This window comes from Notolepis coatsorum (assembly GCF_963971535.1).
Source record: "Notolepis coatsorum genome assembly, chromosome: 13".
NCBI classification, from domain to species: Eukaryota; Metazoa; Chordata; class Actinopteri; order Aulopiformes; family Paralepididae; genus Notolepis; species Notolepis coatsorum.
This window is the reverse complement of record NC_140177.1, coordinates 146,209-169,997: the sequence shown is the minus strand read 5'-3', so window position 1 is coordinate 169,997 and position 23,789 is coordinate 146,209. Positions and strand designations below refer to the sequence as shown.

Genomic DNA, 23,789 nt, shown 5'->3' with positions numbered 1-23,789 from the left:
CTCTCTCTCTCTCTCTCTCTCTATCTCTCTCTCTCTCTCTCTCTCTCTCTCTCTCCCTCCCTCTCTCTCTCTCTCTCCCTCTCTCTTTCCGTGTAAAACCCTGCCCATTTAGGAGACCGGTTGTGTTCCGTCTAGGGCCTGATGTGAACGCATCGTCCCCCTCATGCTATGTCGTGTCTTTATGTCTCTTCCTTTGTCCCGCCTCCCGACCCCTGACCTGGAAGACCTCCTCGTCCAATAGACGGGCCCCGAACATGGTGATGCCGTTGGTGTCGATCTGGGCGTGGTTCCCGCGGGGGAGGGGCTTGGTCATCTTCTTCTTACAGTCCAGCAGCAGCGTCACGTTCTTCTTGGACACAGAGATGGCGATGCGGTGCCACCTGCAGGCGGGGAGGAGAGACCGCAGGGGAATAAATGTGTAACACACACATACATATACTGTACATACATATACATATACATTCATTCAATCTTTATTATTTTTTTTTTTTATCTACTTTTTCTCCCATTTTCTATTTTTCTCCCATCCCAATTTCATATCGTCCAATTCTACCCTCCCCTGTCTCGAACGCTGTTTGGCCATGCCTCCCACAAACTGGCTGTAATGTGGACGAAGCCATACATTGCACATGTCCCCTCCGGTACTCGAGGTAGCAGCCGTTGCATCTTTCCACCTGCGCGGCGCGATCTTTCAGCGTCGGGGGTCCGCGCTTTGGAGGGACGCCGCCCCCGTCGCTTCCTGATTCTACTGCGCAGGCGCACCAACCGACCTGTAGGAGTCGCTGTCCACAACGTCCGATCCCCACCCATCAGCTTCCCACCCCCTAATACTGCCAAATGTATTAGTATGAACGACCAGCAAAGCTGATGCAATGCGGAGAGCATGGGCTCAAACCCAGCGTCTCCCGCATTGGTGGTGAGCGCCTTGCCCACTGCACCACCTAGCCGCCCCATTCAATCTTTATTTAATCTCGAAAGATCATTGAGAGCAGACTCTCATTTCCAATGCCGTCGAGAGGAACAAGACATAATACAAAAACAATATAGAAACAGAAAAGTCAATCAATTAAACAATTCAAATCAATCACGACAACTACAGACTGAGGTGAAATTATAGACTTAAAGTGACCAATGGATACTACAGTATTGAGTTGCAAAACATACCACATGTCAGGGGCACAGCAGCTACATATACACACACTTTTTGATTGATTGATTGATTGATTGATTGATTGGTACAATACAGTACGGCTCAATACACACAATTGTTAAGGGGATGCAGACCAGAGAAAGACTTTCGTCTTGTTTACACATACTGTACACACATCCATAAACACACGCACACACGCACACGCACACGCACACACACACACACACACACACACACACACACTCGCACACACACACACGTGAACACCACACACACACACACTCGCACACACACACACGTGAACACACACATTCCCCATCCTCCCTAAGTGGTCGCCGTGGTTACTGACTTGCCGTCGGCCAGGTTGACGCCCCTGAACAGAGGGTAGTCCTCGGGGGCGGGCCTTCCGTTCTGGTCCTCGTACAGGAAGACAGGGGAGCGGCCTAGTTCCACCCCCAGCTGCTGGATGCCCTGCTCGCTGTAGATGGACAGCAGGAAAGACTGGAGGCCGGACTGGGCCTTCACCAGAGCCATGATGGAGAAGTTCTCTGGGAAACGACCTGAAGAGAGGGGGGGGTGGAGAGAGGGGGGGGGGGAGGAGAGAGACAGAGAGAGAAAGAGAGAGGGAGAGGGAGCGAGGGAGAGAGAGAAAGAGAGACAGAGAGAGAGAGGGGGGGGGGAGAGGGCGGGAGAGGAGAGTGGGAGATAGAGAAAGAGAGAGAGGAAGGGAGAGAGAGAGAGGAAGAGAGTGAGAGAGAGAGAGAGAGAGAGAGAGAGAGAGAGAGAGAGAGAGAGAGAGAGAGTATGAAATTGAGTGGGACGTGGGTGATGATTGATTGATTGATTGAAAAGTTTATTAACAGATTGCAGAATGGGTACAGTACAGTACAGCTCAATACATACAATTGTTAAGGGGATGCAGACCAGAGAAAGACTTTCGTCTTGTTTACATCAGGGTCCCCCCATTTTCAATTCATCATAACATATATGACATACATGACATACAGATAGACAGTACTGCTACATCTATACATTTATGACATATCAGATTTGCAAATACAGTACTGTTTGTGATACAAAAGTGTCCAGAAAAGGAGTGTATATACATTTGGCGTAGAAACTGTACATTGGAGGAGGTTGGATGGGTGGGGTGGGGTTGGGTGGGTTGGGTGAGGGCTGTACATTGGAGTGGGGGGGGGGGGGGGGGGTTGGGTAGGGGGACACACACACATTTTACACTGTACATTGGAATACTGACAAAGCCTTACTTGGTCATTTACTGTACAATTAGGTTAGGACATTTGTAGGGGCCAGTTTCGAATTGCAGTCTCACGTAGGTGTCCCTTGAGAGAGGTTTTGAAAGTGGGTAGTGATTCACATTCCTTTACAGCTTTGGGTAGGGCGTTCCACATTGATGTGGCATAATTGCGAAACGTGTTTAGTCCCTTGTTTGAGCCGAATCTGGATTTTACATGATTTGTGAGCTCCCTCTGGTGTTGTGATCGTGGTATTCACTGACCTTTGGGAAGTATTTTGACATGTACATGGGTACCTTGGTCGCGTAGTGTATCTTGTAGACCAGGCCCATTGCAAGTTGCTGTACTCTGTCGTCTACTCTAAGCCATCCTAGGTTGTCAAAGTGGGCAGGGGTGAGGTGGGTTCTAGGAGTCAGGTCAAGTAGTAGTCTGACTAGCTTGTTTTGAGATGTTTGTAATTTGTTTTTTAGTGCCTTTGAGGTGCTTTGGTACCATGAGGTGCAAGCATAGTCGTAGTACCCTTGAATGAGTGCTCCTGCTAGAGTCTTCAGGGTATTCTTGTTTACCAGTGAGGAGATCCGTGTTTAAACAGGGTAGATACTGCAGGAAGAGGACATATTATAGGTCCACGGCGTTAAGGCTGCGTAGATAACGATCAGGCGGGGGAAACTCAAACTTCCAGACGATCAATAAAACACGTTGAAATGAGCGTTGATTGTTTTGGGATCCCTCCTCCTCCTGCTGCTCAGACCGTCATCTCCACGCTTCAGGGCGTTAGAAAGCATCTTTGAACTTAATTCGTTTATAGGCTCTTATTATCTGAGCTCTCTCGCATCACTGTAATTATAGTCTCTCCACACTAACCCTCTCAGCACAAGGCCTCACTGTCTACTGTCCTGTCCGCATCACCCACGCAGCTACAGCTGAAGATAAGATAAGTCATTTAGCTAACAGCCGCAAACCGCCACTCAGAACAAAAGCAGCCAACAACTCGTGTTTCTGGCGTGACGGTGTGTAGTAGTGTGTAGTAGTGGGCTGAGGCTTTTTCTTGTGATTAAATTTTTTCTTGTGCTGTTGTTTTAAATTTTCTGTTTATACTATGTTTTTAACTATGTTCTATTTTTTATTTTATTTTTATTCTGTATTTTATTTTATTTTTATTCTGTATTTTATTTTATTATTATTAATATATATATATATATATATATATATATATATATATATATATATATATATATATATATATATATATATATATATATATATAACTATGTTTTAACCCTGTAGCACTTTGGGATCCTAGTGAACGAAAAGTGCAATACAAATACAATTTATTATTATTATTATTATTATTAACACTTTAATCGCCATGGGTTAAATTCATAATTTACCATCCCTCGCCAGCTCTATTTGTCTATGGAGAAGTTCCCCTTCTTTGCAGGGCTATAACCTTTTAAATTCTATTGCTACATTGCCATTATTATGGCCCATTCAATGTCCTATATGTATTGTTCAGGGTGTAGCAACGTTAAACTTTTTCATTCACATATTCATACTAAAATATGGTCTAAAGTATAAGTATGTTTTTATCGTTTTCTGCAGCTTTCTTCAGAACGTGATTTATAGCCCTAAATGCATTATATTGATGATGAAATACAGTTTGGTAGCAATCGGCGCGAGATGAAACATTTCAACTGGACGTACTTCTAGAATGATCTACGTATGATCTGATGATGACCGGATGGGCGGGGGATCGTTTATAATTCCGTGGGCAGCGTTAGATGATTCATCCAGAGTGAGTCATATGTTCATCATAGCAGTTTATATGGAATACGTTAGAAAATAACGCTGAATCTTACCGTATGTTCCTCGCGCCGTTGGACGATCAGCGTGGAGTAGACCGTTTTCGATTATGGGATGTTGATCCTGATGAACCATTTCCAGGTTGTATAATACTATATACGTCCAAATAACGTTGTTTATTGAGTTAGGGCGAGCGATTGATCATCCAGTGTGTTGAGATGGAGTCCGGCTACCGATCGCGAGTGCCCGGAGCACATATGGATGAGCACTTCCTGTTTGGCGCGCCCCTCCCTCTTGGCCGATCTGCCGATCGGCCACCAGATGGCGCTCTCGAACCGTTAGACAGTTGAGTGGAGCTCACCAGTACATCTCAGGGCTCCGGAAAGGAAATATGATTTCGATGACAGATTTTTGAAATATTGACATCAAAGACGAGTTACGGCGTCTTCGGCAGAATGAGCATGACTAGGAATGACGTCTTAACTCGTCCCCGGCGATCATAGTGTTAACACAATGGCGCCCGACCACGGAGATCTCCGTGTTTCGATTCCACCCGTTGTGGACAGAAGCACGGATATATCCGTGGCAAGTTGTTATTGCTTTTATTCTATTTTAATAACCTATTCAAGGTCGCCGAGCAACACTGCAGATTTACCCTACTCTTTGAATTCGAGAAAGTGCAATACCGGACAGATCCTCTTAGGGGCGCTATCGCGATAATGCAGTGTGCCCTGTGGCTGAACGGAGCATTATTTTTTTTGACTTTCAATGGAGATTTCAGTTAGCAGGATTCTGGATGTGCAGCATGTAGCTTGGATTACGTTTTGGATTGCGGATTTCACTATGCAATAAGGGGATTTATCATCAGCCAATGGACATATCGATCTACCAGATGGCGATCGATAACGGGGAAATGCTCGGGGGGATCCTACCGGCCCACGGTAAGATCTTTTTCACGTAAAGTACATCCCGATCGGGCCTTGTTTTGATAGCCATCCATCCGATCAATGAATGAGGCTAATGAGGCTAACGCGGTTATTGGTAATCAATCATCAGAAACGACGTCCCCCGCCCCCCCCTTTCATGCATACATGCTTGAGGATCGTGCCGATCATATGCAGTTTGAGTTATTTCTGTAGCATATGTATAACGGAAATGCCATTGGATATAGCGTTAGTAGCCATTAGCCCTTTATCTCGCCTTCCAGGAAATATCCTAGCCGAAATCCCGTATAACGCTTATATTCACGACGCTATAAAATGAGAACGTATTGATGAATTTTTTTGTCTTTAAGCCATTTTGAAGGGACGGTTTATGGTCTCAATTGACAATGAGAATGGACAGATAGCAATACTATAAAGTATAGATTTAGCTCTACAAACAGCCCCACGTCTGTTTACATTTGCCGGTCCTCTAGAGATTTATTAGACGTATCCCAATGGCCCCGAATGTGTTAACGGCTCCTTCCTGCCAGAAGCCTCTTTCTAAATGTTCACAGACAGTTAAACAGTTGTCTGCCTCGCTGTGTAGCTGCTTGGTGTCAATAATCCAAAACTGGAAAGATAAATATTCTCTTTGGGATTGTATCTTGGGCTCCGTTCACACTGACAGCCTTAGTGCTTAGTGCGATTTCTTTGTTTGGCTGTTCAAATATTTTTTTTTTTTATTGGCCAATATCAGATTCCACGTGATTTGTGCTGTTCGCACTTCAGAAATAAGCATTTCATGTAAAGTATTCTGTATTTTGTTGTGACATATAATAAACAAACTTGAAAACTTGAGAACAGCTGCTTGCTGCCAGAGATCAGAGCGGCCCTAGGCCTAACAAAATTAATTGTTTGGTTCCTGTTGGTTGTCAGTTAAGGCCATGGGTAGGTAGGGAATTTATTTTATTTTATTTTTTCCCACAGCGACTATGGATAGGGAATTTCTTTATCTAATAAAAAATGTCACGACAACATGGATGCATGTACTCTTCCAGCATGTTTAATATCCATAATACTAAAGGTTAAAATACAAAGACACTGTACTACAAAAGTACAATGTACAAAGGTAGTAGTATTAAAAATGACACCCCTAAATACTACTCACTAAATATCCTGACGTCAGAGAGCTGTGCAAATATTGTGAAATACTTGCTTTTTATATATTGTCATTATTGACATGGACTGCACTTTTTGACTAAGATTTAACAAAACGTTATTTATTTATTTATTTTAATTGTAATTTTTTTTACTTTATTTATTTATTTTTTCTCATAAAATTTATTTGGGTCGCACCTAAATCGGCAGGGTCGGTCGGCAACCGGAACCAAACCAGTTATTTTGCATGGCCCTACAACCTACCTGAGAACAGCTGCTTGGTGCCAGAGATCATGTGCAGTGTGCAGCCTAACTAGTCGAAATGCAAGGAGACTTTCCACTGCAAACTTTCTGTGCATATATATATACTGACTCAGCAGTGGCACCGGCGATCTTTATTTATAACAGAGAGGAACATGCTTCTTCTGTGTGATCATTTAATTCCTTAAAACTACAGCGGAGTGTTGGAACTTCTGCTTTGGGACGGTCTCCGGTCTCCGCCTACAATGGAAACCCCTCTGTGCTGACCGCTGCACAAACCAAATTAACGTATAGTGTCTTGTTGTTACTGCGTTATAACACAACAGGCGGTCTAATTGTGTAATTTATGATTAATTAATGCATTATGAAATTATTTTGAACTTTAATCTACCGTATTCAGAATAGCGCTATTCGCTGAGTCACTGACCGATTCTGTGGTGTTATTATTATTATCGCCTGCTTGGTTCACCTGATGAAGATGTAAACTCCCCAGGGCTGTTTGCTAACCGCTCTGTCGTCATTCTCAGTATGCTGAACAAACAGTCCTATGTCGGAAATTAACTGTATTATATTTGGATCATCTCAGATGCTCTCGGTCGGATGTCTTCGGCATTTTGAAAGAACCGGCGAGGAACAACAACTATACTGTAAACTACCTGCCATTCACTCACACAGACATTCAATCCATTCCAGGGGTTTGGCTTGTTGGGTGATAAAGATGCAATTGGGGGTGGGAGACACAGCAACCTTTTATTGGCAAATAGAACACGTTGGAAATATTTCTGATGTACTTTCCAAGGAAAATACACTATTGGGGACTCATTCAGAGGCTGCATGCATATAAAACACACACACACACACACACACACACACACACACACACACACACACACACACACAAACACACATAATATTAGTAATACACTTTACACAGGGGGCCTTAAACCCATCATTCACTTGTTTGGTAATTATTTTCTTTGACATTTTAATACTGCAAGATTATAAATTAATATTTGAGTATGTATATATTGTTTTAATATATGTATAACTATATTCTTATTTGTGTATGTGTGTACAGTATGTACGTTTATATAAATAAATAAATAAATAGACTGTAGTATTGGACATGTTTTAATAAAATTATAATAATTATCTGCGTCCCTCATCCCCCTCCTCACCCCGCAGGCCTACCTCTCCCTGGAGGGACAGCACGGAGAGGACGGGGGAGAGGACAACATCGTGTATCTCTGAGGACTTGAGTGAACGATACAAGCTGCTGCCCTACTTAGAATTGGAAACGTTGGATCGTGTGTGTGTGTCAGATGTCTCCTGAGTTGTGCAGGAATATGATTTGTGTGGGTGTTTGTGCGTGTGTGTGTGTGTGTGTGGGTGTTTGTGCGTGTGTGTTAGGGGGTTGAGTTCAATTCAATCAATGCAGGAAGAGGGATTTCTTAAAATATCAAATATTTAAAAACCTTTTGTGAGGAGAAGATTGTCAAATCCAACCTATTGAGAAATAATACAATTGTTTTTACATTTTGAATTGATTGAAAAAAAAATGACAGTTGAGCACAACCCTGGTGTGTGTGTGCGTGTGCATACAGTATGTGTGTAATTTTTTTTGTACCTTATATGTTTTTTCACAAAAATGTGATCAGATTAGGGAGGTGTTGAAGGAAGGAAGTGACTATTTGAAGACAGAATGTGCCTTTGTTGATTTGTGCAGCCGTTCATTACACCCCTTGACTGACAAATCAAACCATTGTGCCTTTGTATAAAGAAAACGCTTCTAGTAAATCATATTTGTGCTCTCCGTGTCAAAATATGTTGCACTTGATTGACCACAATGTTAGGGTTTGAAGTGCCGGGAAGCCAGCCGCAGAAACATTGGCCTTTGTTTCAGTGTCAAACTAGTTTCACATTTTGTTTTCTTTGTGAGCACTTACTGTAAGGTGGAGAAATACTATGTGAGAAACAATTACTCCATCCACTCCTCTGTCCAGTCTCAATAGTTGTACAGCTAATTTGAAACGTGGAGGACGTTCAGCGACATTTTGGAAGAGATGGAGAGAGAGACGGACATTATTGTGTTAATATTAAATGTGTGTTTGGTTTTATGGAAGGGCTACCCATGTACTCTATCTGGATGAGAGATTCTCATAATTTGTGTATATTTGTGTTTTTGTTCACTAAAGTGCCAAATATCTTTAATCTACTATCTGAGAAGTCATTCCTGTAAAGATGAGATATATAGCATTCAGTTTCTTTTTATTTCTGATGAGTTTGTTTATTTATTGTGTATAAATCGCTTCATGCACTGTTAACAATGATTTATTTTTTGTGTGATGAATATTTCCCCTGTGTAATAATCCTCTATAATCAGAACTGTGCCAAGTGCCATATTAATTATACAGTACTGTATTACATATAAAATATGTTGTTACAAAACAATTGTGTTAAAAGTATATATTATTTTACTGTATTTTGTATTCTCCAGCTGCCGGTTGATGTCGGGCGCAAACCTTGTATCTCCAATTTTGCAAATGTTCATGTTTTTACTTTAATCAAAAACGTACATGGTCCTCTATGACGGTTCCATGACCCTGTGGTCCATTTACTGTAATCCATTCAAAATCCAGTGTATAACTTGATAAATACATGGATGTCAATCTGAAGATGAGGTTTTTTTTTGGGGGGTGATACAAGGTTTTTACCTGACGGCGCACTTACTACCCCTTCTTACAGCAACAACATCCTGGTGTTTCACCCTCCCTTCCTGATGATAATAACTGATATTATATTATTACTCAATACCCTGTGTGGCCTGCAGCCAGTGACAAGGCTGTCAGTGAGTCATCAGACCTCCAGTTCAGTTAGACTACATCTCTACTTGCATTTCAACTGTCCTTCAGTTTTACTGCCATTGCTGAAAGGTGTAGGATGATGACCTCCAGGAGAGAGAGCCTTGTCCTTTCACCTACTTTTACTGCTTCTAACTTTGTCTGGGGATCACATTAGTTGCTTCATAGAAGCTGGTGAGTTGGGTTTTTACTTTAAATCCACCTTGTATTATTTTAAGTTTCACTAACTTTTATTTTATAATAGATAGGGGTCTGTACATAATACCTGCATAACTCACAGGTGGGCTGATGACAATGGGAGTGGATGAAAAGCAAGGGGGCAAGGGTGGGGTATGACAGATATGATTATCTTGATATTCAATATGTGTTTGGTTTTAAGGAAGGGCTACCCATGAGTATGTCCATCAAAAGTTTTCTGAAGTTTTACGTTTTTTACATTTCCATTTAATACCATAGTATTAAGGATGTCACTATTCAGCCAGGGATATATGTGTGTGTGTGTATTTTGGTGCGGCAGGTCACATGTATAATACACCCGCCCGCCGTCGGTGCTTCAAATCAAATGCACCCTTACTGATCTGTTCATGTGTTATACTAATAATAATACATTCGATTTATAATGCGAGCACCTGCATTAAAATCAAATGACTGATCTGTTCATGTGTTATGCACTGTGTGAGAGGCACTTTATAATAGAAAAAAGACAGTGCAAACATGTATATGTCGTTTATTTTGACAGAGTTAAACATTTTTCATTATCATTGGCCTGCCACACAATGGCTTGGGGAAAATCTGGCCCGTGGGCAAACCTAATTGCCGACCCCTGCTATACACCATGCTCCTCTCTGGGTTGTCAGGGAGCTGCTGCTGCTGCCGTGTGGCTGTGCGTCTCACACTGGTCAGATCATCAGATATAGAGAGCCGGGGTCCTGCAGTAAACAGAGCCCAGCCCCATCACATTTTGATTTTTTTTTTTTCTTCCGTTTCCTTTAACCCCAATGTACCAAAACATTTACATTGACAAAGTGAGTGATGGAGAGATACTCACTCACTCACTCACTCACTCACCATATGATGTTCCAGTTCCACTCTGTCTGAAGAAAGACCACCACTTGAATCCTCCTTGTCCACAGCTGCTGCTGCTGCTGAAACATCACACAACAACATGTACAACATGTAATCAATAGTAGTAGCCCATCTATCAATTGTACATGATGCAGCATTTATGTCTGGAATGGACTAGTAATTATATTACATTAACGTGTTTAGTCCCTTGTTTGAGCCGAATCTGGGTTTAACATGATTTGTGGAGCTCCCTCTGGTGTTGTGGTCGCATGGTATTCACTGACCTTTGTTTGGGAAGTATTTTGACATGTACATGGGTACCTTATAGTCATGTAGTGTATCTTGTAGACCAGGCCCATTGCAAGTTGCTGTACTCTGTGCATGTTGCCCACATTGTCCACCATGTGGCGTTGGGGAAACGCTGTTTGGGGCGCGTGAATATTAAAGGCAACCAACTTGTGTTCGGCTTTTCTCTGATTGGCCGCGCCCCCACGCGCAGGCAAGCGCAGTCGTCCCACGTCCCAAATGAAATCCAAGGAGCGCAAGCGAGCGGCAGCGCGGGCAACCAACTTGTGTACCATGGGCTGCTGTTCCAACGCACTTGTGTTGGGCTGCTGTTTCACTCGTGTATAAACAAAGCCCATACAGTTATGAAATGCGCTGAACTAGAAAGCGTAACGTTATTATGTTTCGCGTTTTTAACAACCAACTACCAGATTCACTCGTGTATAAACAAAGCCCATACAGTTATGAAATGCGCTGAACTAGAAAGCGTAACGTTATTATGTTTCGCGTTCCATTGATTAACGCCATTACCTGCTGTGCTGTAGGAAGCAGAGGTACAGTAAGTTACAGTAGGTGTAGGTTACATGTTTAATCAAAGCCCATACAATTTTTTAGATGAATGATTGTGGATATAATATAGAAAACACATCATTATGATATTGTCAGAGGGAGAGGCATGACTTCACGACAGCCATATTAGACACTCACTGTACATCAGTGTGGAACTGTAACGTTATATGTTATTTCGCCCGTGGAGGCTGCTGAGCCTGAAGCGCCAGCGGGGCGACGCAGTGGTTTATCCCCGGCTTTCGTGCGCCGCCGCCGGCTTGATACAGCTTCAGCAGCAGCAGCGGCGGTGCTCTGTTGTAGGAAGCCCTTCAATGACAGCGGCGCGCTCTCATATTTTGGATTTTGCGAATGCATAAACTATATCTTAAATTATGGCTATGTGTCTAATATGGCTGTCGCTTATCAATGACTTCGCGACAGCCATATTAGACACTCACTGTACATCAGTGTGGAACTGTAACGTTATATGATATTTCGCCTGTGGAGGCTGCTGAGCCTGAAGCGCCAGCGGGGCGACGCGGTGGTTTATCCCCGGCTTTCGTGTGCCGCCGCCGGCTTGATACAGCTTCAGCAGCAGCAGCGGCGGTGCTCTGTTGTAGGAAGCCCTTCAATGACAGCGGCGCGCTCTCATATTTTGCGAATGCATAAACTATATCTTAAATTATGGCTATGTTTCTAATATGGCTGTCGCTTATCAATGACTTCGCGACAGCCATATTAGACACATCGCCATAATTTAAGATATAGTTTATGCATTCGCAAATATGAGAGCTCTGTCATTGAAGTGGGTGGTGGCAGCATTACTAACAGTAGCGATTTTTATTGTTTTGTCATGACCAAACATAATCCCAACATTGATAGGAGGTGTACTGTATGTCAAATGTCGGTCATGTGGTGGAAGAGTTTAGTACAGTCACACAACAGAACACCGCTGTAGTACAGTCACACAACAGAACACCGCTGGTTCGACCAGCGCTCCTGCCGCGTCTCTCTTGCCGCAAGGGCGTGTGCTAGTGGATGATTGATTGGCCGTGTGGCCAATCAGAGAAACGCTGAACGAAAAGCTGAACACAAGTTGGTTGCCTTTAATATTCACGCGTTTGGGGCAACACAACACAGACACTGTATTTATTAATTTTTTTATTAACATTTTATTAACTTGACAGACTGTGTTCTCATAGTGATTCCTTCATGTCAACGCTACAGGCCTCCTTGGAATTAATTACTTAATCACAATTAAAATAAATATGACAATATTTGTACGATAAGAAATTACGTTATTTGATGTCGGAAAAATAAATAATAGCACTACACACACTGCAAATGACTTGGAATAAATAAATACATCAGCTACATAATTCTGTTATCATTTTATTGTTGTTCTTATTTATAGCTTGGGACATTTGCCCTGAATTTTCCCAAGGAGATTAATAAAGGACCATCCTATCTTATCTTACAGCCTAGGTTTATAGAGAGGCCTTTCTCTTCCATTATATTAGAGATGTCAGTATGTCATTCTAGTTCTATTGGAGATGTCAGGATTACTGACATTTACATTACAAGAGTCAAAACTCCAACAACACTAGTATATAGAACAATGTTGTAAAGTTATTCTATATACTACAATTGTTGCTGGAGCTTTAACCTTTAGACTTGTTTTCCTGCTCTCTGTGCACCTTGGAAGTAGGTGAAGTTGTGCCACAAACTCTGCTTCCATGGGATTACTGATTTACCTCATCTCTATTGACCATATTCATACGGCGGCCATTTTGCTTTCATGCCATGCACAGGTGGGGTTCCTTTCCACCCTGTTCCCACAATTGCCACCATGTGAATATGGTCAATAGCAATGGTAGGAGTTATATATACTGTAATTATGAGCATGACTCTGATGCAGCTTGGTAGAAAATGATCACAGTTACCAACACATGTAGCTATGTTGCCTGAGACAGGCACCACCGCGTTCTAATTCATTCTCTAGTGATTCCTTTACCTGGTAGCGAGGCGGATGTCGACGTGGGGTCTGTGTGAATGTGGATCAGGGACGCAGTCAAGGTGGATGCTGTGAAACTCCATGGCCTGGTCTCTCTCCAGGGTGAAACAGCACGCCGCCACCGACGGTCCGATCACCACGACGATGTCACTCGCCCTGCAGCCAAACTCCCTCACCATGGCACAGACCGTTGCCATAGCAACTCCCATCAGGGTTCCCTTCCACCCTGAGGAGAGGCGGAGAATAAGTAAGGAGGGTGTTTTGGGGGGAAACGGAACAAATTCTACAGCCTCCATTATTTTGAGAAATGAACGGTCTGATATGACTGAGAGCTGTGCAGATGAGCACATGCCTGTGTTGTGCTAGATCTGTGATTAAACAACAAGGGGGGAGAATATTGTTAATCGTGTAGATAGTTCAAACGGGACCTTCATTTTACACACTGCTCTCATCGTCTCATCTATCGGACCGTCATCCAAATGGTAACATTTGATTTTAATTTAAAACGTTGATATAGGCTACTTGATGTGTGGATGATTTAACTTGTCAGGCAAGTTACTCTGGAATCATCCCCACTCAACCATCTTTAACATTCCCCGATATATTGCTCCTATTTATTCCACTTATTCCATTGCTTGACTATTTCTAACTACTCATCATCTGGCCACGGTGGTGTAGTGGTGTAGTGGTTAACACTGTCGCCTCACAGCAAGAAGGTCCAGGGTTCGATTCCCGCTTGGGGACCAGGTTTCCATGATGCCAGTTACCCAGGTGGGGTATCTCCCAGGCCTTTCTGTGTGGAGTTTGCATGTTCTCCCCGTGCTCGCAAGGGTTTCCCCCCCGATAAGATAAACCCAATGGAAAAACATGCACAACAACAAGATCGCTAACGCTGTGGCGTCCTTGACGAAGACGGACAGGAGCACTTGGATTGGTCCCCTGGCGCGGCTCACGTTGACGCCTGTCTGCTCCCGGCTGCCCTTGGGGGGGAAGGGCGACGGGATGGGTTAATCGCAGATACGAATTGCATGCATGCATCGCATGTGTGCCAATTGATGACCTCGGAGCAGGTCCTAAATGACTCCTAAATTACTTATAAATTACTTACAGGAACAGGGAAGCCTCTGTAAATCAGTAGGTCTACTGGGTAGGGCTCAAGCCCCTCATATCTTTGTATTTCAAACGCCTTCTTTCCTGTAAATAAATAAATCAAATCAAATGTAATTCAAATCAAATCAAAGTGATTTGTCAAGCCCGCAATCACACATTAATGTCCCCATGGGCTGGACAAGTCTTTTTTTATTATCTTATCCCCCCTTCTTTTTCCGTTTTTCTCCCCTCCCAATGTTAGTCGTTATGCCAATTCCCAATCCCCTTCCTGGTCGTTGCGCACTCTACCCCCTACCGTCGGTCCGGGAGGGCGGAGACTATCACATGCTTCCTCCGACACATGTGTACCCAGCCCACCACTTCTTTTTCACCTGGCAGCGCGGACTCTCACTGAGAAAATGTAACGTGTGGAAGGTCACACTACCTCTCTTAGATCCTTCCCTCGCTGTGCAGGCGCCCCGACCGAACTGTAGGAGTCGCTGTCCACAACGACCCAGACCCACCCACCGGCTTCCCTCCCGCTGACTCTGCCAATCGAGCCAGTATGACAGCCGGCCAAGCCGGAAGCAACGCTGACAGCTGGATTCGATACCAGTGTCTCTTGCGTTGGTGACGAGCGCCTTGTGCGCTGCGCCACCCAGCCGCCGGGCTGGACAAGTCTTATTTAAACAAGTCAAGAAGAAACATCACAATAAATCAAGAACAAAAAACCCATCGTGAAATCCAAATTCAAATGAAAGATTTAATAGCCTCACAATGAGCTACCCATTATAGTTGTTTTGATGATCTTCTATCCACCCCATAGCAATAGACAAAAAAAACACAGTCCTTGCCAGGCAACTCAGTGATTAACCTCACCAAAGTGGCAGCCCCATGGTTTTTCATGATAATGTTATTTTAAATTGTGAATGAATATATAAATAAACCTCCTGCCAGCACATACCAAAGAATTTAGCTGATTACCGGTAGTCACTCTTTATGCTATTTTCATGCTGAATGAGTTTTTTTTTCAAGAGAATGATGAGCATGTGTCTGGTAAACACAAGACTCAAAAAAGGCCCTTCTGCGTGATTATATGCACGGAAACTCAATTTTGAAGATTTGTCGATTAGTCAACAAATATTCTGAATGTTAAGTCGACTAAAAGAATGTCTCCAGTTGAGGACAACCCCATGTCCTCCTAGCTTAGGGTTGCATCTCAACAGAACCTTCTCTTCTACAATCTCCTATTTTGCCTCTCAGACTTCCCCATCCTCTTCACCAAAGTGACCCGGTTACCTACCGGCATGAGCAGCCCCGATGACCTTTGACACAGGGTCAGCGAAAAGGAGAGTCATGCAGTCAGCCCCTGGCGCTGCTATGACAACACCAGACTGATTGGTGACGATGGCGTCATAGCTCTCTGGCTCTGCCTTCCCCATCACCCACACATTGCTGGCGTGATTCACCTGTCACAACAAATGGCCAATAAGAAGCACAAACCCATTTGTTAAAGTAGGAAGTAAAATACATCTTAGCTGGTCAAGAAGCTGGTCATGCCTGAGACGTAAAATTGCTTATACCAGTAAAAGTAGAGGAGGCTTATTTGATCAACAGATTTGCCAGTGACAGATACACTGAGTATACAAAACATTAGTAGCGCCTTAAAATTAATATCTACCCAAATCAAAAGCCCTGGGTAGACAAATCCGTCCGTGAGGCTCTGAAAGTGCGCACATCAGCATACAACACCGGGCTGGTGACAGGCAACATGGAAGAACACAAGATGGCAAGATACAACGTCAGGAGAGCAGTAATAGAGGCAAAACGGCGTTACAGGGATAAAGTTGAACCTCAGTTTGAACAGGCTGACTCTAGAGGCATGTGGCAGGGCCTCAGAACAATGACAGACTACAAAGGAACCCCCCTCAAACTGAACAGTGACATCTCCTTAGCAAATGATCTCAACTCCTTCTATGCGAGGTTTGAGGCTGTGAATAACAACACCAGCCTACAAACCACGGCAATGGGGGGGGGGGGGGTCTGCTGATGGAGACTCAGTGTTCAGGGTAACAGAGCATGAGGTGAGACGGATCTTTAAAAAAGTGGATATCAGGAAGGCAGCAGGACCGGACGGCATCCCCGGCCGCGTCCTAAAAGTCTGTGCCGACCAACTGGCCCCGGTATTCACTGACATCTTCAACCTGTCCTTGGAACAGGCCGTCATCCCCACCTGTCTGAAGAAGTCCACCATCATCCCTGTACCCAAAAAATCTACGCCCGCTTGCCTCAACGACTACCGCCCTGTAGCCCTCACCTCCATAGCCATGAAGTGCTTTGAGAAGCTAGTGAAGGGCTACATCTGTTCCTCCCTCCCCATCAACCTGGACCCTCTGCAATTTGCATATCGCCCCAACAGGTCCACGGAGGACGCAATAGCCCATGTGCTGCACACAGCAGCATCACATCTGGACAAGAGGCAGGGGAACTATGTGAGAATGCTGTTCATCGACTACAGCTCAGCATTCAATACCATAGTCCCCTCCAAACTCATAGCCAAGCTCAGGGACCTGGGCTTGAACTATGACCTGTGCCAGTGGGTCCTGGACTTCCTGACGGGCAGACCCCAGGTGGTAAGAGCCGGCAACTGCACCTCCTCATCCATCACGCTCAACATAGGGGCCCCCCAGGGCTGTGTTCTGAGCCCCCTCCTCTACTCCCTGTACACACATGACTGCGTAGCACAGCGGAACAACAACACCATCATCAAATTTGCTGATGACACAGTAGTGGTGGGCCTGATCTCTGCCAACGACGAAAGGGCCTACCTGGAAGAGGTAGAGAACCTGTCACAGTGGTGTCAGGAGAACTGCCTCTCCCTGAACGTCAGCAAAACAAAAGAGATGATTGTGGACTTCAGGAGGTCGGGGGTCAAGGACTACAGCCCCCTCAGCATCGACGGGGCACCAGTTGAGAGAGTGAACAGTTTCAAGTACCTCGGAGCCCACATATCCGAGGACTTGACATGGACCACACACATTGACAGTGTTGTGAAGAAGGCACGACAACGCCTCTACTTCCTCAGGCGCCTAAGGAAGTTCCAAGTCAGTCAGAAGATCCTTAGGAACTTCTACTCATGTACAATAGAGAGCATCCTGACCGGCAACATCACCTCCTGGTTTGGGAATAGCACTGCACAAGACCGTAGCAGACTACAAAGAGTGACACGTTCAGCCGAACGCACAATTAGAGGGGGGCTTCCCACCCTCCAGAACATTTACAACAAGCGGTGCAAGGGGAAGGCTAAGAGAATTATTAAGGACTCGAGCCACCCGAACAACTGCCTCTTTGAACTGCTGCCGTCAGGCAAGCGATACCGGAGTCTTATGGCGAGCACAGAAAGACTCAGAAGGAGCTTCTATCCCCAGGCCATCAGGCTGCTAAACGAACAATAATCGCTAAACGAACAATAATCACTATGCAACAACCATCAAATGCACACAGCACACACACCCACACGCACACACTCACTCAAACAAACAACACACTGCAGCACCCACTCTCCACACTTTAGATCACACAAACACACTTACACTTTATATTTATTGATAAAGGATTTGCACTACAACTCGTACACCTACTGTGAATTGTACCTAAACTGCACCTCGTCCATTTATGCCTTGCACTATATAGTATTGTATATTAGTACACTGCACAGTATTGTATATTGTATGGTAACTACGTCTACGAACATTGTACATATGTCTAAACTGAACACTGTGACCTCTTTTTTTACTTCTAATTTTTACTATGTTTTTATTTCATACTTATCTTGTCATGCACAGTCTCTGGAGCGCAACAGTAAGAAGCATTTTGTACAAAAGTATTCTGTACTTCTGTATGACAACTATTAAAGAAACTTGAAACTTGAAACTTTCAGATTAATATAAATGTAAGAAAAAAGATCAGTAAAACAGGCATAAATAGAAAACAATAAAATACAAGCAAAACACAGATTCCTACGTTTCTGACTGTAGGAGATGCTGGTTATTAGACCCATAGACCCACATTTTACAATACTTTTTATGTGTTGTTGTTAGATATACTTTACTAAAGAATTGCATACTGTAGTTAGGAGTCAAGGGATTCACAGGGGGGCTATTCCTCATTTCGCCCCCATTGAACAACCTCAAGGACCCTTGGCACCACCTCAAGGACCCGAACCACCTCTCAAGAACCCTCAGCGATCCCTCCAGACTCCATGTTGGAAACCAATGAGGTGGTTCACTTGGTTTGGACCATGACAAAAAAGGAACCTACTGTAGAATAAAAGATATCTTCTTTCTAAGCACATGATTTCTAGGGCAGTTCCCTCTTAGTCGATGAATTGGTCGGTTTGGTCTTAGTTTCCCCACTTTGTTAGTCGATTAGTAATGTTAATGCTTTTTTTCCAAGCTGAATGAGTTATTTCCAGAGGAAGCATCAGTACATCTCTGGTTTAAAAAGAGGTCCTTCTGCATGATTTCATGTGTAAACCACAATTTTACAGATTTGTCAATTAAATCGATGAATCGATTAGTTGACTATTATAACTATAACTATTGGTCAACTGAAAACGTCTTTTAGTCGAGGTCAAGGATAGCCCTAATCACTTCTAGTTGGCTACCTTAACCAAGTGAAGTGGTCGGGGGTAGAAGCCAGCCTCGACGGCCAGTCGACGGACATTCTCGGCCACCAGTGCCCTGGGATCCTTCCTTCTGGAGCTACTGAACAGGTTGAGCGAGGACATGGTTGAGAGGGAGGACACACCGCCTGTACGAGAACTGAAGCCATGACCAAAACCGTCTGTAGAAAGAGAGGAAGAACGAAAGAGGGGAGGAGGGGCAGAGAGAGACAGAAATAGATCATTGATTGATTGATTGATTGATTGATTGATTGATTGAAAAGTTTATTAACAGATTGCAGAATGGGTACAGTACAGTACAGCTCAATACATACAAATTTACAATTGTTAAGGGGATGCAGACCAGAGAAAGACTTTTGTCTTGTTTACATCAGGGTCCCCCATTTTCAATTCATCATAACATATATGACATACATGACATACAGATAGACAGTACTGCTACATCTATACATTTATGACATATCAGATTTGCAAATACAGTACTGTTTGTGATACAAAAAGTGTCCAGAAAAAGTGTGTATATACATTAGGGCTGACCTTCGAAACTTTTTTATTTTGTTTATTTATTTTTTTATCTTATGTTGTGGGACTTGTACAGCACTTGGTAAACTTTGTTGTTTTTAAATGTGCTCTATAAATAAAGTGGATTGTTCACACACACACACACACACAAATCGAAGTAAAAAATACAAATAAAAAATGAAAATCGAAAAGCGAGAGACTAAACCTGTTGTTGTTAGCTTACATGCTAACGTGAATGGGATCGACCATAGCATTGCGGCTAGGCTAGCTACCATAGCAGTAATAGCTCTAGTTACACTGTACATTGGAATACTGACAAAGCCATACTTGGTCATTTACTGTACAACTGGGTTAGGACATTTGTAGGGGCCAGTTTCGAATTGCAGTCTCCCGTAGGTGTTCTTTGAGAGTGCTTTTGAAAGTGGGTAGTGATTCACATTCCTTTACAGCTTTGGGTAGGGCGTTCCACATTGATGTGGCATAATTGCGAAATGTGTTTAGTCCCTTGTTTGAGCCGAATCTGGGTTTTAATTTGTGGAGCTCCCTCTGGTGTTGTGATTGTGGTATTCACTGACCTTTGGGAAGTATTTTGACATGTATATGGGTACCTTGGTCGCGTAGTGTATCTTGTAGACCAGGCCCATTGCAAGTTGCTGTACTCTGTCGTCTACTCTAAGCCATCCTAGGTTGTCAAAGTGGGCAGGGGTGAGGTGGGTTCTAGGAGTCAGGTCAAGCAGTAGTCTGACTAGCTTGTCATTTACATTTTGTTATTTAGCTGACACTTTTATCCAAAGCGACTTACACGTTTTGTATGACAAGTCAGTAGGAAGGGTACAACTATATCAGCGGAGTAACAATGTTCATCAAAGTGTTAAGACTTGAGTGCTATGGTGTTGAGTGTATGTTAGTATAGGTGCATGCCAGTAAGAGGGTTCGTTTTATTATTATTATTTTTTTTTTAGATATTGATTGAAGAAGTGTGTCTTCAGTCGACGGCGAAAGATTGGTCGGGTTTCGGCTGTCCTAATTATGGTGGGATTCGGGAAAGTTTGTTCCACCACCATTGTGGAGCAAGGACCGAGAATAGGCGGCTTTTCTTTGATGACCCTCCCGGAGCTCGGATAGGAGTTGGTCGGAGGCGGCCAGAAGATGCAGAGCGTAGGGGTCTTGAGGGTGTGTAGTTAGAGACCATTGACCGTAGGCGGCAGCCGTTCCCTTCGCCGCACGAAATGCCAGGTCGAGGGCCTCGAAGCGAATTCGCGCGGCGATGGGGAGCCAGTGCAGGTCTCTGAGTGGGGTGACATCAGGGATGCGTTGCTCATGGGACGGGGTTGCAACCATGCTTTTGTGAGCAGAAGCGCGTGCACGTGCGTGCACACAGGAATGCGCTGCACTCGACTGATGCGCCAACTCGGTAAGTACCCAGCAGGCTACTTTGCATATCAATAGCGCCGGTCGTCAGGTGTGTTCAAATACGTTCTCAGATATTCACACAAAACTTGGGAATGAAATGTGTTACATTCCATTCGTAGAGGCAATTAGGCACTGTCTTTTTAGTCTGTGCTTATCCGAAGGAACATTTATGCGCATGCGCGGGAGCGCGCGTGCACGTGGCGTCATTAGCGTGTGTGCAACCAGTTATGATATCAGCAACGCAACACACTGGTGCCATGGTTAGTTCACCTTGCTTAGAAATATCTGAAAGGCATGACTAATGTTCAATTTCATTAATTTGACCTAGACTAGAGAGAGTAAGAAAGAGAGGGAGCATTCATTAGCCTCTCTTCTATTAATACCCACCTGCCTGGGATGAGTGTGTGAGAGAGAGAGAGAGATAGAGAGAGAGAGAGAGAGAGAGAGAGAGAGAGAGAGAGAGAGAGAGAGAGAGAGAGAGAGAGAGAGAGAGAGAGAGAGGAGAGAGAGAGGGGGGGGGTATATGATTGTCAGTCACCACCATTGCCTGTCACTTGACATTCAGAGAGAGCGGCGCGCGCACGCACACACAGACACGTTGCTCTATTAAATAATGACCCACCTGGGATAAGAGTGGACCTCAGGATATTGATGTTTCCTTTGAGCGCAGGTAACTGCTGCAGAAAGTTGGACACCTCTTCTTGACTGACATCTCGGGGTGGTTCAACCTGGGCGCCGGGGCTGCGGTGGGAACAGCTCGGCTGGTCGTCGAGCTGGACCGCGTACTCAAATGAGTACACTGCCGTGAAAAGCTGCCCTTGAAACAGCAGCAATACAGCTCTTCCTTGAGCTGAAGTGATGACGCGAAAATTACTCAAGTCCAAATTGTCAACGGTTTGCTTGAAATTGTATAAGCATTCCGTGATGGTTGCATAGTCCAAGATATGGACATTGAGACGCTTGTTTTTAACTGTTAAACGGTCGCCGTTTCCCTGCCGATGCAGTGACAATATGAAAACATGCCTATCTGTGTCCTCCTCCCCTGGGGACAGGTAACATATTATCGACAACGCGTTTTTCCAAGGATTCGCTGCACGCGGTGCACGGGCCGTGAATCAGATCTAAAATCAAAACGTCAGACATGATTGTCTTTTCATGTGCAGTGCAGCCTAACTACTCGAAATGCAAGGAGACTTTCCACTGCAAACTTTCTGTGCATATATATATATACTGACTCAGCAGTGGCACCGGCGATCTTTATTTATAACAGAGAGGAACATGCTTCTTCTGTGTGATCATTTAATTCCTTAAAACTACAGCGGAGTGTTGGAACTTCTGCTTTGGGACGGTCTCCGGTCTCCGCCTACAATGGAAACCCCTCTGTGCTGACCGCTGCACAAACCAAATTAACGTATAGTGTCTTGTTGTTACTGCGTTATAACACAACAGGCGGTCTAATTGTGTAATTGATGATTAATGAATGCATTATGAAATTATTTTGAACTTTAATCTACCGTATTCAGAATAGCGCTATTCGCTGAGTCACTGACCGATTCTGTGGTGTTATTATTATTATCGCCTGCTTGGTTCACCTGATGAAGATGTAAACTCCCCAGGGCTGTTTGCTAACCGCTCTGTCGTCATTCTCAGTATGCTGAACAAACAGTCCTATGTCGGAAATTAACTATTATATTTGGATCATCTCAGATGCTCTCGGTCGGATGTCTTCGGCATTTTGAAAGAACCGGCGAGGAACAACAACTATACTGTAAACTACCTGCCATTCACTCACACAGACATTCAATCCATTCCAGGGGTTTGGCTTGTTGGGTGATAAAGATGCAATTGGGGGTGGGAGACACAGCAACCTTTTATTGGCAAATAGAACACGTTGGAAATATTTCTGATGTACTTTCCAAGGAAAATACACTATTGGGACTCATTCAGAGGCTGCATGCATATAAAACACACACACACAAACACACATAATATTAGTAATACACTTTACACAGGGGGCCTTAAACCCATCATTCACTTGTTTGGTAATTATTTTCTTTGACATTTTAATACTGCAAGATTATAAATTAATATTTGAGTATGTATATATTGTTTTAATATATGTATAACTATATTCTTATTTGTGTATGTGTGTACAGTATGTACGTTTATATAAATAAATAAATAAATAGACTGTAGTATTGGACATGTTTTAATAAAATTATAATAATTATATATATATATAATTATTATTATTTTATTTTTAAAATGTTGTATGCATTTTACTGTACTGTATTGTATTTCTATTCATGACCCCAGGAAGGCTAGAGGCACACCTAGGTGCTTCTAATGGGGATCCTTAAATAAACATAAACATAAACATGGACGACTGTATGGTAATCCAAACCTTTGCATAGCTCCATGACAGTAAACCTTCATATTGGGTATACCTCCCAGCTGTAGCATAATCCTCCGGGTTGTATCTGCTGTAGTGTGACTTGTTGTTCTGTCACCTGCAACTCGACGATGTTGTTCCTTTCGTTCACTGTCCTTCTCTGGCTTTGGTTCTGGCAGACTTCAGCCCTCCCTTGGACAGCTACTCCATGGGGTCGTGGAGGTCAGGAGTCCCGGGCGATGTCAGGTTGTACGAGGAGGACTACCCCCCTTCTGCGTCCCTCATCCCCCTCCTCACCCCGCAGGCCTACCTCTCCCTGGAGGGACAGCACGGAGAGGACGGGGGAGAGGACAACATCGTGTAT

General features: G+C 43.8%; 2 protein-coding genes across 2 annotated transcripts in view; both read right to left on the bottom strand.

The window, feature by feature from the left end:
* The window catches only part of LOC311239073 (uncharacterized protein), a 119,065-nt gene extending 112,497 nt beyond the window's left edge, over positions 1-6,568 (bottom strand). The window contains 3 exon segments of the mRNA XM_084327301.1: positions 218-380; positions 1,500-1,710; positions 6,555-6,568. Coding sequence (XP_084183427.1) covers positions 218-380; positions 1,500-1,684 — 348 coding nt within the window. The 5' untranslated portion in view covers positions 1,685-1,710; positions 6,555-6,568.
* Positions 6,569-7,738: 1,170 nt separating this feature from the next.
* Positions 7,739-23,496, bottom strand: LOC311238839 (purine nucleoside phosphorylase LACC1-like; the record flags this gene model as incomplete). Its single annotated transcript, XM_084327040.1, has 6 exons — positions 7,739-7,748; positions 13,326-13,551; positions 15,718-15,883; positions 19,081-19,259; positions 21,656-21,883; positions 23,481-23,496. The coding sequence occupies 6 exons, from the start codon at positions 23,494-23,496 to the stop codon at positions 7,739-7,741; spliced, it is 825 nt and encodes a 274-aa protein (XP_084183166.1).
* Positions 23,497-23,789: the final 293 nt, after the last annotated feature.